Source organism: Stegodyphus dumicola, chromosome 7 (assembly GCF_044657685.1).
Source record: "Stegodyphus dumicola isolate Sdum_Otavi_A_Nest chromosome 7, ASM4465768v1".
Lineage (NCBI taxonomy): Eukaryota > Metazoa > Arthropoda > Arachnida > Araneae > Eresidae > Stegodyphus > Stegodyphus dumicola.
The window spans coordinates 194755159-194769436 of NC_140774.1; the positions used below are offsets into that span (position 1 = coordinate 194755159).

General features: G+C 33.1%; 1 protein-coding gene across 1 annotated transcript in view; it reads right to left on the reverse strand.

Annotated features, from left to right (window-relative positions):
• Window positions 1-14278, reverse strand: part of LOC118202472 (corticotropin-releasing hormone receptor 2-like) — a 438714-nt gene that overhangs the window by 160909 nt on the left and 263527 nt on the right. Inside the window, exon 2 of the mRNA XM_085821190.1 lies at window positions 10160-10297. Coding sequence (XP_085677316.1) covers window positions 10160-10297 — 138 coding nt within the window. The remainder of the gene's footprint in view (window positions 1-10159; window positions 10298-14278) is intronic.

The following is a 14278-nucleotide window of genomic DNA, read 5'->3' on the forward strand; positions in this document are numbered from 1 at the left end:
TCGACCCACCTCACTCCTGATGCATTTCCCCTCCTTTCGTTTGATTCGTCGCACTGATACACAAGTATCGAGTATGATTTTAGTCTAGATTTAGGTTTATGTTATTACGACAAAGCCCGGATGATTATCTGCCTAAAGCGATGCCTTCTTGGCTGACTTTCTAAGAGATACTGGCTCGCATGCACGTTACACATGGGGACAATCACGAAAACACCCATGTAGCCAGCCCAGTCGCGGGATTCGAACTTCGGACAGAATTACCAGTGTTCAGCGACTTTCCCCACTCGGCAGGTGTTGGGCCGCATGATTTTAGTCGAAAGTAGAATTTAGTTTGACACAAGTCGTGCACTATAGATGACTCTGTACTTTCCGACATATTCTTAGTTTCATTGTGGAAATTTGTATTTTCTTTGTTTCATTATTTTGATAATTCATGCCTACATATTTAATAAAATGGCCACTAAAAAAGAAAGCTTGATGTTCATGGTTTTCAAGACTCGAATGAATGAATATGGATTCGTACACCAAAATGGAATGTACGAATGAATATGGATTCGTACACTAAAAAATGGAATGTACGAATGAATATGGATTCGTACACCAAAATGGAATGTACGAATGAATATGGATTGCACCAAAATGGAATGTACGAATGAATATGGATTCGTGCACCAAAATGGAATGTACGAATGAATATGGATTCGTACACCAAAATGGAATGTACGAATGAATATGGATTCGTGCACCAAAATGGAATGTACGAATGAATATGGATTCGTGCACCAAAATGGAATGTACGAATGAATATGGATTCGTGTACCAAAATGGAATGTACGAATGAATATGGATTCGTACACCAAAATGGAATGTACGAATGAATATGGATTCGTGCACCAAAATGGAATGTACGAATGAATATGGATTCGTGCACCAAAATGGAATGTACGAATGAATAAAGATTCGTGTACCAAAATGGAATGTACGAATGAATATGGATTCGCACACCAAAATGGAATGTACGAATGAATATGGATTCGTGTACGAAAATGGAATGTACGAATGAATATGGATTCGTGTACCAAAATGGAATGTACGAATGAATATGGATTCGTGTACCAAAATGGAATGTACGAATGAATATGGATTCGTGCATCAAAATGGAATGTACGAATGAATATGGATTCGCACACCAAAATGGAATGTACGAATGAAAATGGATTCGTACACCAAAATGGAATGTACGAAAGAATATGGATTCGTACGCCAAAATGGAATGTACGAATGAATATGGATTCGTACACCAAAATGGAATGTACGAATGAATATGGATTCGTACACCAAAATGGTATGTACGAATGAATATGGATTCGTACACCAAAATGGAATGTACGAATGAATATGGATTAGTACACCAAAATGAAATGTACGAATGAATATGGATTCGTACACCAAAATGGAATGTACGAATGAATATGTATTCGTACACCAAAATGGAATGTACGAATGAATATGGATTCGTACACTGAAATGGAATGTACGAATGAATATGGATTCGTACACCAAAAGAATCGTGCTGTATGAGGGCTATGTCCCTAAAGCGTCGTAAGTAGCACTTAAAATATACAAAGGAAACATTTTCAAACTAAACATCAGTCCACATTTCGGAATTTCAATAAGAAATTTGAAGTTATAAATGAAGTGTTAGTGGATATAAGAAACAAGTTACGTTTTCTGTCAAACAATTTGAAGCAATCCTAAAGCGACAGAATGTATTTTCGTTAATTGCTCATTGTGTAGTTGCCAAATGCAAACTTCCACAGATGGCAAGTATATAAAAGTCATATTTTTTAAAAGTGTTGAAATATCGTTCAGCGATTTGCCAAATCTACAAACAATTTTATCCCAAAATCAAATAATACCGGCTTCTGTACGTACTACTGAAACACGAATAACTCAAATGGCAGAAAATGTAACAATAAAACAGAATTCTGGATAACAAGAAAATGTTGAATTTACCGTTGCTTTTGACAAAAGTACGGAAGTCGATGTGTCGGGCTTTGTTATGTCATTATGTTGTTTATTTTTTGTTTTAACAAATATGTTTAAAAGATACATAATATATGTATAATTAAATTTTTTTTTGTTAATGGAATACTTATATTTTATGCTATTAGTCCAGAAGAATGGATAATTTCGTTCCGGCATTTTGTAGCGTTTCACTTTTCCAACTGTTGCCATCAGATACAATCGCCATGTGTTATATTTAAAGAAATTAAATAATAAAGAATCTACATAAATGTATGTATGTTTCTCGCATTGTGATAAAACAACGGTATCTAAAGTCATCCAATTCTGAGTAACGTAACCTTCCACCCGAATATGGGGATCCGGAAACCCTAATCTGGAATTCGTCTTATTATCTACTTCATACTTTTTAAAGCATTTATGAGTTTTTGATTAAGAAACTCACCGATTTCAAAGCGAGCAATGGCAACACTGTACGAAAAAAAAATAAAACTAGTTTTATCTCCGGCGCGCGATACTGTGTATCGGAAATTATAAAAATGTGCTCTTTTAAAATTATTTGCGATGTTGCTGTTGAATTGAACTTTATGTTTTAAGTGCGAAGAACATGATATTTAATAAAAAGAGGCTACACACAAAACGTTAAAAAGCTGAAAATTTTCAGATTTTTTAATTAAAATTAACCTGAATGATTTTCATTTTTTTAAATTTTTTGAGTAAATTATTTTATTTTAGGGATAGATTTAAACATAATGTTTTAAAACAAGTAGATTTAACGAGGTAAACAACACTCTATGAGGAAAAAATACATGATTTTAATATTTGCTAGCTGATTTTTGGAAGTAAGTATCTAAAACACAAGTGCGGAAACTGATCTGAGAAGCCACTGTAAATGAATCCATTCATTAAGATATAAACTTTGTAATTTTAAATAAACCTTGGAAGGTTTGAGAAAAAAGAAATAGTTTCCATAATAATTGTGAACATGAAATTTACACTTCAGATGCAGGATAACATAGTTAAAGGAACAAATACTTTTATTTTTACTGAAACTTACAATGTGTAAAGAATGCACAAAACGTATGCGCTTCTTAAACCTACAAATCTACTTATTGTAAAACAGTACGTCCAAATCTATCCCGAAAAAGAAATAATTTACTCAAAAAGAATGCTGGAAATGGTTCTATACGATCACGCTGTTATTTTAAACTCATTTTTAGTAATCTGCGTCCATTTCAATACCAAAACGGACTTTTTCTTATTGTTCAAAGTTTTTAACATACAGCTTAAACCCTTTATTTCCCTACGGGACTTTAAATCCCCAACAGTAAAATCACTCAACTAATGTCCCAACTTGACTTTTAAATTACAAAATCTGATGTATATGTTACCGTGAAAGACCGAAATTGGAGAATGTCGACTTTCACCGGAGAATGTCAACATTCGCCAAATACGTCGGTGAAAGATCGAATATTTCTTTACATTACATTCTTGTACATTCGGACCCTCACCGGTGTATGTCGACAATCACAGATATGCTCTAATGTAGGTCGAAAAGAGAGGAGTATATGTACACGCTGCCATTCCAAAAGGAAGTGTTCCACAAATAAATGCAGTTGTAAAAGCAAGACCTCATGTGCGATTCAAAGTGTGATAATAGTTTAAGTTGTTGCAATAAATAAGATTTGAATCACATAATTTGGTAAGTTTATAACTTCTATTATTTTCCTTTCTCATTTTGAATGTACTGTGTGTTTTAAGTTATTATACTCTTAAGTTTTTATATTTTTAAGTTCTTATTCTGAGTTTCAAGTGCGTTTTTTCGCGAATGAATGACGGAGAAGGAAATGTAATATTCTTATTTGTTCAACATTCACCATTAGTACATGGTGAATGTCGACATTCACCGGTGTAAGTCAGAAATAAGAATATTTAGAAAATATTTCGAACATACACCAAGCGGCTATGTGAATGTTGACATTCACTGGTGAACGTCGACATTCTCCAGATTTCGGTGTTTCACCGTAACATATACACCACAGGATTTCCTTGCACGGAATATTAAATTATTTGCAATTTTTCCTGCATTTCATTTAAACTTATTTCCTCAAATATTATTAGAGACAGATATCTCATTCAATTAATTCAGTTCTCACTTCACGACATGGCAAAAATCCATAAAACCTCAAAATATCTTTATTAAAATTTTAAAAAAATATATAGAAAAATGTAAAACACTAAATAGAGCGAAAACGATTAAAAACAATTTTTATAATTAAAATTAGAGCTTCTACCCAAAAACAAACAATTCGGCCAGCGGGCAAGAAGGGAGTTTTTTCGGTGCAGAAAACAAAAATTTTACTTTTGGTCCCAGTCGGCAAAAAGACACTGAAGATGCAGAAACTGATTTGATTCATTGTTCTACAAGGTTTGAAATGTAAACAAATATGGCTTCTATGTTAGAAAAATAGGCTTAGCCGAACTTTAACAACTTTCAAATTGTTGGTAATTCAAAAACTATTACATGCAGGTTAACTAAAGGAGAAAAAAACCTTAACCGGAAGAGTCGTACATTTATTAGTATGACGCAATATGGAACCCACATAAAACATTTCGACAGAAAAATAAACTAATTCTCTCTCGTTATATCAGGAACAATAGGACGCAGTTTTTAATGATTTTCGTCTTTCTAATGAAATGGTCGTAAAAGCTCATGTTCCATCCAATATTTCACCTATATTAAATTTTTGTCTATTAAATTGGCTATGAATTGATCATAATTGATCAAAAATGAATAACGCAAACACACACACAAACAGACATTCTTCTTTATACATACATAGATATACAAACATTCGGAACACTACAATGAATTGGTTAGAAAGAAAATGCTTCCTAAAACTTTTATCCTGAAATTATTGATTCGTGCAAAATATAATTGGTTTTTGCAAAACTGCGTTAACTTTAATTGCCTCTGGGATAAATATATCTTTTGTTTCTTGAGATAGCTGCTCAGAAGTCGAATTATTTTACTAGTTGAAAGTTACTCGAGTAGAAATACAGACGTATCGACTTTCCTGCCTGTAGTTTTTATTTTAAACGTGCTCTCTTAGCTTGCATTTTTAATGTGACCTCTAGGAATAATAACTTACTGGTAAATGAAACTCTACCTGAAGTTCACCTTTGTTTCAGTATTAAATATACAGACTAATTCCTTTAGCATAAAGAAACAGAAATGTTTTGGTAACTATTATGCAAAATAGGTATGAGAAATTAGTTAAGTTTTCATTCTAGACAACTGCTTGTGAAATTACAGTGGTGGCCAAAATTGTAGACACTTTTGGAAATTTTTATGTTTTTGAACTTTGTATGCTTATAAAAAATGCTACGTTTCGCAAAATGCAAACTTGTATATATCATTTTAAAGAGAATTTATTACTGAATTCAATACAAAACACAAAATTCAATTATTTGCAATACAAAAAACGTTATATGTACTTTAATATAAATAAAAAACACAGTTATGAAGCGGTTTGTAATATCTAGCTTTCCTGGGCAATCACTGTTCTTGTTCTGAGAACCAACCAAATGTTAGTAACTGCCAGTAGAAGCTGACATCATGTTTACACTTGAAACAATTCATTATTTTGCTTTGTTCTGTCGAAGGAGGGCCTGTTTCTTATACAATGCAATTACAAGGTAGGAATTTTTGTAAAAAAGTCAATAAGCAATGGCATCAAATAAAAGAGTAGATTGAACACCTAGAAAGAGATGTAATATTATTGCGTTACGAGAAAGTGGTCTTTCCTATGCTGAAATTGCAAGACAGGTGGGTGGTTCAGTGACTACATCTGGAGTCCGAAAGTTTTGTTTACGATATCAGGAGACAAATTCAATAAAAAGAAAAGAAAGAAAAGGCCGAAAAAGCTGCACCACATCTATTGATAACAGAAGAATAAAACGACTATGTCTCCAAGATAGAAAAATGTCATCAGCGGCCTTCAGAAGTGATCTGAATGATGCTGGTGTTTCTGTCAGTTCAAGAAGAATCAGGAGAAGATTAACAGATGTTGGACTGAGAGGTAGAATTCCACGAAAAAAGCCTTATCTTAATTTTCAGCAACGAAAAAAAAAAGACTACAGTGGGAAAAGGAACACATTAATTGGACAGATTATCAGTGGTCACAAGCTAAGACGTAGAATAGGAGAAGAGCTACATCCTGACTGCATTCAAGCAACTGTGAAGAACCCAGTTAGTGTTATGATTTGGTCATTCATGTCAGCAGATGGTATTGGTCGCCTTCATGTCATCGATGGGACACTGAATGCCAGAAAATACATTGACATTATTCTAGAACCAAAACTTCTACCTTCCATCTCTTTCCCAACAATGCTTCGTTTATTTTTCAGCAGGATTCTGCTCCTTGCCACACAGCCAAAATATCTAATATATACCTAGTATATAAATCTCTGATAAGTAATGAAAATAAACACTTCTAGCCTATATTTAAATGTCTTTCGTTTGTGTTTTGAAACTCCCACTAACTACTCGTGTTTTCCTCAACCATAATTTTAGTAAATAAATTCTGGATTAAGTTGTCTAATACACTTTTCTATAATAAAAAAATTATATATTTAACAGTTAATTTTATTAATCCAAAGGAGCAATTTGCCCAGAAGGACTATTGATTTTGTTTCGGCATTTTGCGTTGATTCACTATAAGCGTTGTTTCACTTTTCAAATTGTTGCCACCGAATATTATCGCCCTGCATTATATTTAAAGAAATTAAATGATTAAAAAAATCTACATAAATGTATATAGGTTTCTCCCATTGTGCTAAAACAACAATACACAGAGCCATCCAATTTCGAATAACATAATCCTCCTGCGAATATGAGCATCTGGAAGCCCAAATTTAAAATTTGGAATATGTTTTATTATAGATTAGATATTTTGTAAAACTTTAATGAATCTTTGGATTAACAAACTCAAGGATTTCACAGCGAGCCATGGCAACGTTGTATAGAAAAAACATTTTTATCTCCAGCGCGTGAGACTGCCTATCAGATATTCTAAAGATGCGCTCAATTTAAAACTATTTTGCGATATTGCTCTTGAACTGGATTTTATGGTTTAAGAGCGAAGAACATGATGTTTAATAACCAAATATAACAGACAAGATGTAAGGAAAAAAAAAGCTCCCCTTTGGACGTAATTTAAAATCAGAAACCTTTCAGATTTTTATTTTTCTTCTATTTTTTTTTTAAATAAAATATTTCGTTTTGAATTTTCTTAGCCGGGATCGTGGACATTTGAAAAGTCTGGTGTGTTTTGCTCGAGAACTGAGTGTGGAATCAGTCATTTCAATGTGATGTTTGTTACATTATGACAGCAAGTAAGAAAGCATGCTGTAATTCTTTATATTCTCCCCCACTTTAAGGATAACTGGTGAAAAGCACGAAATCGAATCTACAGCTGACGAAATATTATCCCCTACATTTTTAGTTCTGGCGCTACTCCAGAGATCTTAGACTTTTTGGAAGAGGAAACGGGAGAAAACAGCTGTTTTGGTCACAGATTCGAACCACGGATCGTCACTTACTACGTGCTAACCACTTACACAATGACAACACGAACAGGGGAAGTAATTGGGTAATTCCTTATAGGTTTACATAAAGTTAATTATATAGACGGAACAAATCCTTAATTTTCTTGAAACAGATTACTAATTGTGAAAAGTACACAGGTTTTTGACTTCTTCATCTGAAAAAAAATTCAACATTTTTATAATACTTTAAGTACACCTTTAGACCAAATCCGATACAGGGAGGTAGAGGTTATTTCAATACACAGTAAACGTACAATAATAAACAGTAAATATAGAATGCTTAATACTGTCCAAAATTCAGAACGTCAATAAAATTGACATTTCCAGAATTTTGAGTTCAAATGTTAACATTTTTTAGGTTAGGATCTGAATGATTTGAATGACGAAAAAACATGACGATTTAACTTTTCAAATCTCAAACATTTTTCAAGATCCGTTGGATTCGAATTTCTCGTCTCAATATGTCCTAAAAATATTTTAATGACTCAGATTCCTTTTAGGTTAATGATTATAGTTTACCAAATGAATAAAATTTGCTAGGTTTTAAGATTGTAACAATTTTGATCACGTCACATCTTTTAATAAAACATTTGGAATTTGAAACAAATAAACGTAGTAAATTGTTCCTCATCTTACTAAACAACATTTTCGTTTTTACTTCCTTGTACGAAGTAAAAAGGAAGTATTGTTATCGCGAAAAGTTTCAGGCAGCATATTTCAACGAAAATATCCATTTTGATCGCTATCGAATGCAATTTAAGGATGTTTTTGCGTGATATCTGTACGTAAGGACAGAATAAAAGACTCGTTTCCTCCAAAAAAATTATAAAACTTCTTTAAAATGAACTCTGAAGAGAATTTTTCGTGGCGTCTGTACGAACGTATGTACGTACGTACGAATCTCGCATAACTCAAAAACGAGTATCCTCAGAACGTTGAAATTTTGTGTATAGGACTGCTATAACATGTAGATGTGCACCTCGTATTTTGGTTGCAATCGGCCGCACCAAACGTATATAAATATATTCATATATATATCCACTCTGTTACCCGGCTCAGTGATCTTAGTGTTTCTTTACTCTTATATGTTTGTAAATTGTACATTTTTTACTTTAAAAATGATTGAATTATGTAGGTTTTAAATTCCGGTTAAGGTTTTTATGTGTTTAGTAAATCTGTATGCAATAATTTTAGAATTATCAACAATTTTAAAGCTGTTTAAGTGTCACTAAGCCTTTTTTTTATGCCGGCCATTGATTGTTTACATTTGAAACAGCAGACTAGTGGATTTGTTGCCAATCTAGAGAAACTTAACTTCGCAACAACAAAGGTAACGCCTTCATTTATTACTGTCAATTAAATCATGCTTAATCCTTTCTGGAATTTTTTCGAGGAAATAAGTGTTTAAAATTTACTTCGTTATTTTTAATATAGTATTTTGAGTTTTTGTGTATTTTTGCCTTTTGATATTCGCACTTATAGCAGATGGCTTTCTTAAATGTATGGTATCGATAATTCCCATTTATTAACTGACAATATTGGCATTCATACCCATATCACGTGGGTAGTAGCAGAGAGTGGGACACCAGAGACTTCACCATGGATTGTGTAGGTAATACCCGTATGGATATGGTAACACCTGTCATGGATGGCCTGCCAAAAAGCCTGTTATCATCAATCACATGCTATTCGCTGGAAGTGCTTCCAACACTGAAATACTTAATAAATAATTCCTTGCCATACGGATGCCACGACATTTTAAATATCTCCTTGTCACTCTTCACAAATATAATATAAAATTCACTTATTGCCTTGCTCAATTTTACAGAGACATTTTCTTAACGACAGAACGCTCGCACTAAATTCTTTTGCTTGCTGTGGTCAAATTCTAAAAGCCATAGCTGAACAATGGCATTTTTACGAAATGACATCTAACATCAGGTTTGAGACATCTAATATCGGGAAAATGAAATATAGACAGGTCTACAACATACTAATTCAGAAGTCAAACTACAAAAATCAGAGTTATATTTTCACATTTTCACAGAACTAGTTTCGATGGTTTTACCGAACCACCATCGTCAGCTGCAAAAGCGCAAATGAACGAGATAGATATAATGATCAGATAAGATAAGAAAGCCTGGACAGAAAATAAGCTAGTGGCGCCATCTGTTGATGAAACCAGAACTAAAACATAATTTCTTTAATGGACGAAGGCAAAGATGGATTGGAATCAGGATCGTTAACTAGAACAGAAAGATTTTTTTGAATGTGAAATGCCTCTAAAAAATCCAGTTCTCCAATGGAAGATGTTTTTTGAATAATTTTGGCAGCAGAAAAATTGAAAGTGTGATTTTCGGACCAACAATGCTGGGCAACAGCAATGTTTGTTGTTTGACTTCTAAATTAGTACTTGTTCGGCGTGTTATTGTGTCTTAATTAGGTCTACAACATTTTAATCAGTCAAAACGTTTACTGAATAAGAATGTTATTTAGGTTTCAAATATAATTCAAATTGTTTTACCGTCTTGTTTAGATTGGGATCCACGAAATCCGACATTAAATGAGGCGAAGATAATAGAACACGGTCTGGAAACGACTCTGCCACTTGGTGTCGGAGGCCAGCAGTAGAAAGAGTCCCAAACTGCTTGACAGTAAGGATCTGAAAAAGACACAAGGCATGTTAAGTTTGAACTTATCTGATAAGCTTTAACGCAACAACAAGAAACAGTGAAACCTGAAAATTCATAAAATACCAGAATAACTCGAAATTGATCAATTTTACAATATTTGATACAAATAAATAAGTAAACACAAACATAAATTAAAAAAGTATATTTAACAAAAAATCTGAAAGATTTTATACTACGTTCAAAGGGGCGCTTTCTTGCGGGCAATTCAAAACGGGATTTGAAAAGTGAGGCAGACATTCAAATTCATTCGACCGAAGATGCCGTTAGACATTGTAACGTCTTTGCGATGCTGGACTACCGACATAATACCAGTAAGAAATGTAAAGAAACATCGCACAAAAGAGATTCGTCCTTGAAGATGCACTCGATGTTAATAGTGTTGCGTTTCTTGTACGGATTCGTGGATTTCGAGTGATTAACGACAATACTTGATGAAAAATCAAAACAAAATTTATTAGCCAGTATTACTCAGGACAGCTCCAAGAACACGTTTACAGTCGTCTAGAAACTACGATAAACAATCCGAAACAATCAGCAACACAGACTTCAGGGTGTAACGATGACAGCTTCACGGCAAAACACCAGAGTACAGATCCATACTCGGTTTGGTCGTTCTTGGAACTCAACATACTCTCGAGACTCTCCACGCTACAACTCGCGATGCACTCGACGATAGACTCAACGATGACACTCTCGATGCTCCAACTTCACAGTTGATTGACGATAAAACTCGATAGACTCGCGATCGACTAAGAGACTCTGACGAAACACACCAGCCTCATGATCAACTCGCTAGACAAGGCACTGATTGATTCTCCGCTTACCAGCAGCGTTTATATAGCTTTTGGCTTGCGTTCAAGAACATTCTGGGTCAAACCGGTAAGAATCCACTACAGCCGAAAACATCGCGGCAAAAACATCGGACGAGAACGTCGTGGAAAAAACAACGCAAGGCTTCACATCGTGATACAAAACATGGTTGTGTTCAACGTCGTGATACAAAACATCGTAGGAGAAAATAAAGCAAGAGAAAACATCGCAGTTCTAAAACATCGTGGTACAAAATATCGTCGTCGAAAAAAAAAAAAAAAAACGGTTCAGAAACTTCGCAGTTTAAAAACATCCTCGTCGAAAATATCGCGGTAAAAAATAAAATACCTACAAATTATCGCATGACGATAACATTGCAGACATGATTTTTAAGGCTTTAATAATTGCAAATGGATATTCGCATAATGATCCTTCTTTACATCTTACTCTCACAAATCATTATGCGAGTTTTATCAATTATTAAATTTTACAGTCATTTAAGTCTGAAAAACGCATGTCTGCGATGTTATGTGAATGTAAAATGTGAAAGTAAAAATTATCCTTCTTTACACCTTGCGCTCACAAATCATTATGGTAATATCCATTTACAATTATTAAAACCTGAAAAAAAAAAGCATGTCTGCGATGTTATCGTCATGCGATGATTTGTTGATACATTACTTTTTACCACGATATTTTCGACGACGATGTTTTTAAACTGCAAAATTTTTGAACTGCTTTATTTTCGACGGCGATGTTTTGTGCCACAATGTTTTAGAACTGCGACGTTTTTTCTTTGCTTTATTTTCTGCTACGATGTTTTGTACCACGACGTCGGCGGACACCATTCGCTCCAAAGGTTCTCCATTCGTCTATAGCATATAGGCGAATTTTCGCCAAATGGGCGATTTCGCGCCAAATATGGCAACCCTGCCTTCCCTTGCTCATTTTCTGGCAACTAAGCTTGCCTTGCGGAGAAGCTATCTTACCGCAGCTGGGCATTTCGTAACAATATTAGTGGAAAGCTTAGAAATCATTGATATAGTTTATAAAAAATTTCTTAACTTTTTGCAAAATATGAAATCGGTAGTAAAATTAATTCCAAATTTGGGCTTCCAGATGGCCATATTCGAGTTGAGGACTACGTTATTCAAAATCTGATGTCTCCACGCACCGTATATGGCGTTAGTGCGAAGAAAATGATGCTTAATAATAAAGCTAAAAAGACAAAAAGAACTGAGTTAGGAGTGAGTGCAACAATAGAATGGAATTTGCGAGCTCAGCGAGAGAGTAAAACAAACCTTTACAAACACTTCTGGAAGGATGTTAAAATCTGAAACCTTTCAGATGTCATTGATTTATTTTTTGTAGCAGAAAATGTAAAATAAAAAAAAATTTGCGTTCTCTTCCGAATCCAAACCATTAATCTTACCATACAACTATTTCAAACTGAACAATTATGTTAAGCCCACTGTTTGAAAAATAAATCCCCCCGGAAATCAAGATAAAAAGGATATTATTTGATCGTGAATTAAAATTGTAGAAGTATTCATGCCAACCGTTATTCGGATACGGCTGAAACTATTAGTGTCTTGTAAATTGAACTGTTTAAAAATGTTATAAAAAACCGTTTGCTAAGTTTTATACGCTTTCAGAAATTCAAAAAATGACGCGTGCTGCCATTCACTGTTCGGTTTACAGAAATCTCTATTTTACTGACAAAATAAAATATTTAATGCCTGAAATTAAATCCTGCTAATATATAGCGTAAACTTCATGGGTAAATAATGCGATTGATATGGCATTCCATTTGCTTGTTATGGAATTCCAAAAATTATTTGCTTATAATTGTACTAACTGCATATATTTCAGCTAATCGATATTTCACTTTCGTAATTTCAGTTTATTAGAAAACCATCACATTTTATTGAATTACTAGCAGCTTCGTTGCCAGCTTCGTCTGGCTTTTAAATGTACCGGAAAAATGGCTGAAGGAAACAAACGTTAAATTTAAAAACTGCGTAGAATTTTACTATGCAGAACAACTTCATAAAAAAAAGCTGTTACGTATAACAAAATTACAATGAAATAAGCAATATCCTTTAATACAAATATTAATTATCCTAATAAATAAATTAATCAACTTCCCTTTGCAAAATTTTAAGAACTCAAATGGTATAAAGGAGGTTAAGAACTTTGTTTCCTAAAAAAAAATCACTCAAAACTTTTCAATATCTTAAAGACAGTGAAATGAGCGATAAATAACATAAAAGAATACAAAAAAGCAAAAACTTATGAAAAGCAAAGTATAATTAATAATATTTTATCTTATATTTTCCAACAGAAAAAAATTACAATGAAATAAGTTATATCCCTTAATATATTTAATAATTAAAAATTAACCAATTTTCCGTTGAAGAAAAAAAAATCATGCAAAACTTTTCAATATCTTACAAACAGTGGAATAAGCAAAAAATAACATGAAAGTAACTCAAAAAACATAAAATTCCGCGCAGAATTTTACTCTACAGAACAACTTTATAAAAAAAATCAATATATATATATATATATAACAAAGAAATATGCTAATATCTTAGAAACAGTGACATAAGAAATTCGATGAAAAATTGTTGCCAAACCCATATTTCTAAAAGAATGAAACTATTCAAAATGATGCGATTTCATCAAAAATCCATCAACAACAATAAAAAAGGAAAATTGTTGCCAAAATCACATTTTTAAAGATGTGACATTTGAGAAGTGTACTCGGAAGCTTCATTTAAAAAAAAATTCTTAAAAATACAAAATATAATTTTTCCAAAATTCTTTTGTAAAAGCAGTCGCAAGGATGAAAGTTTAACGTGTCCAAAAATCAAAGAAAAATAAACTGTACATTTTTAAAAATAAACTTTTTAAAAAAATATCCCGTTGAAAAGGTGTTAAGCTCCCTTTGTTAAATAAATTTTTATTTAATGGATTTATTGAAACACGAAATTTATTTTAAGTTCGTAAAATAGCTAAGTGCTTACGTTTCATGACGATGTGAAAATAGAGTGCGTAAAGTAAAATCTCGCTCTCATATAGCCCATTATGTCTCAAAATGACGCGATTTCGTTACAAAACATGAAATAAAAAAAATT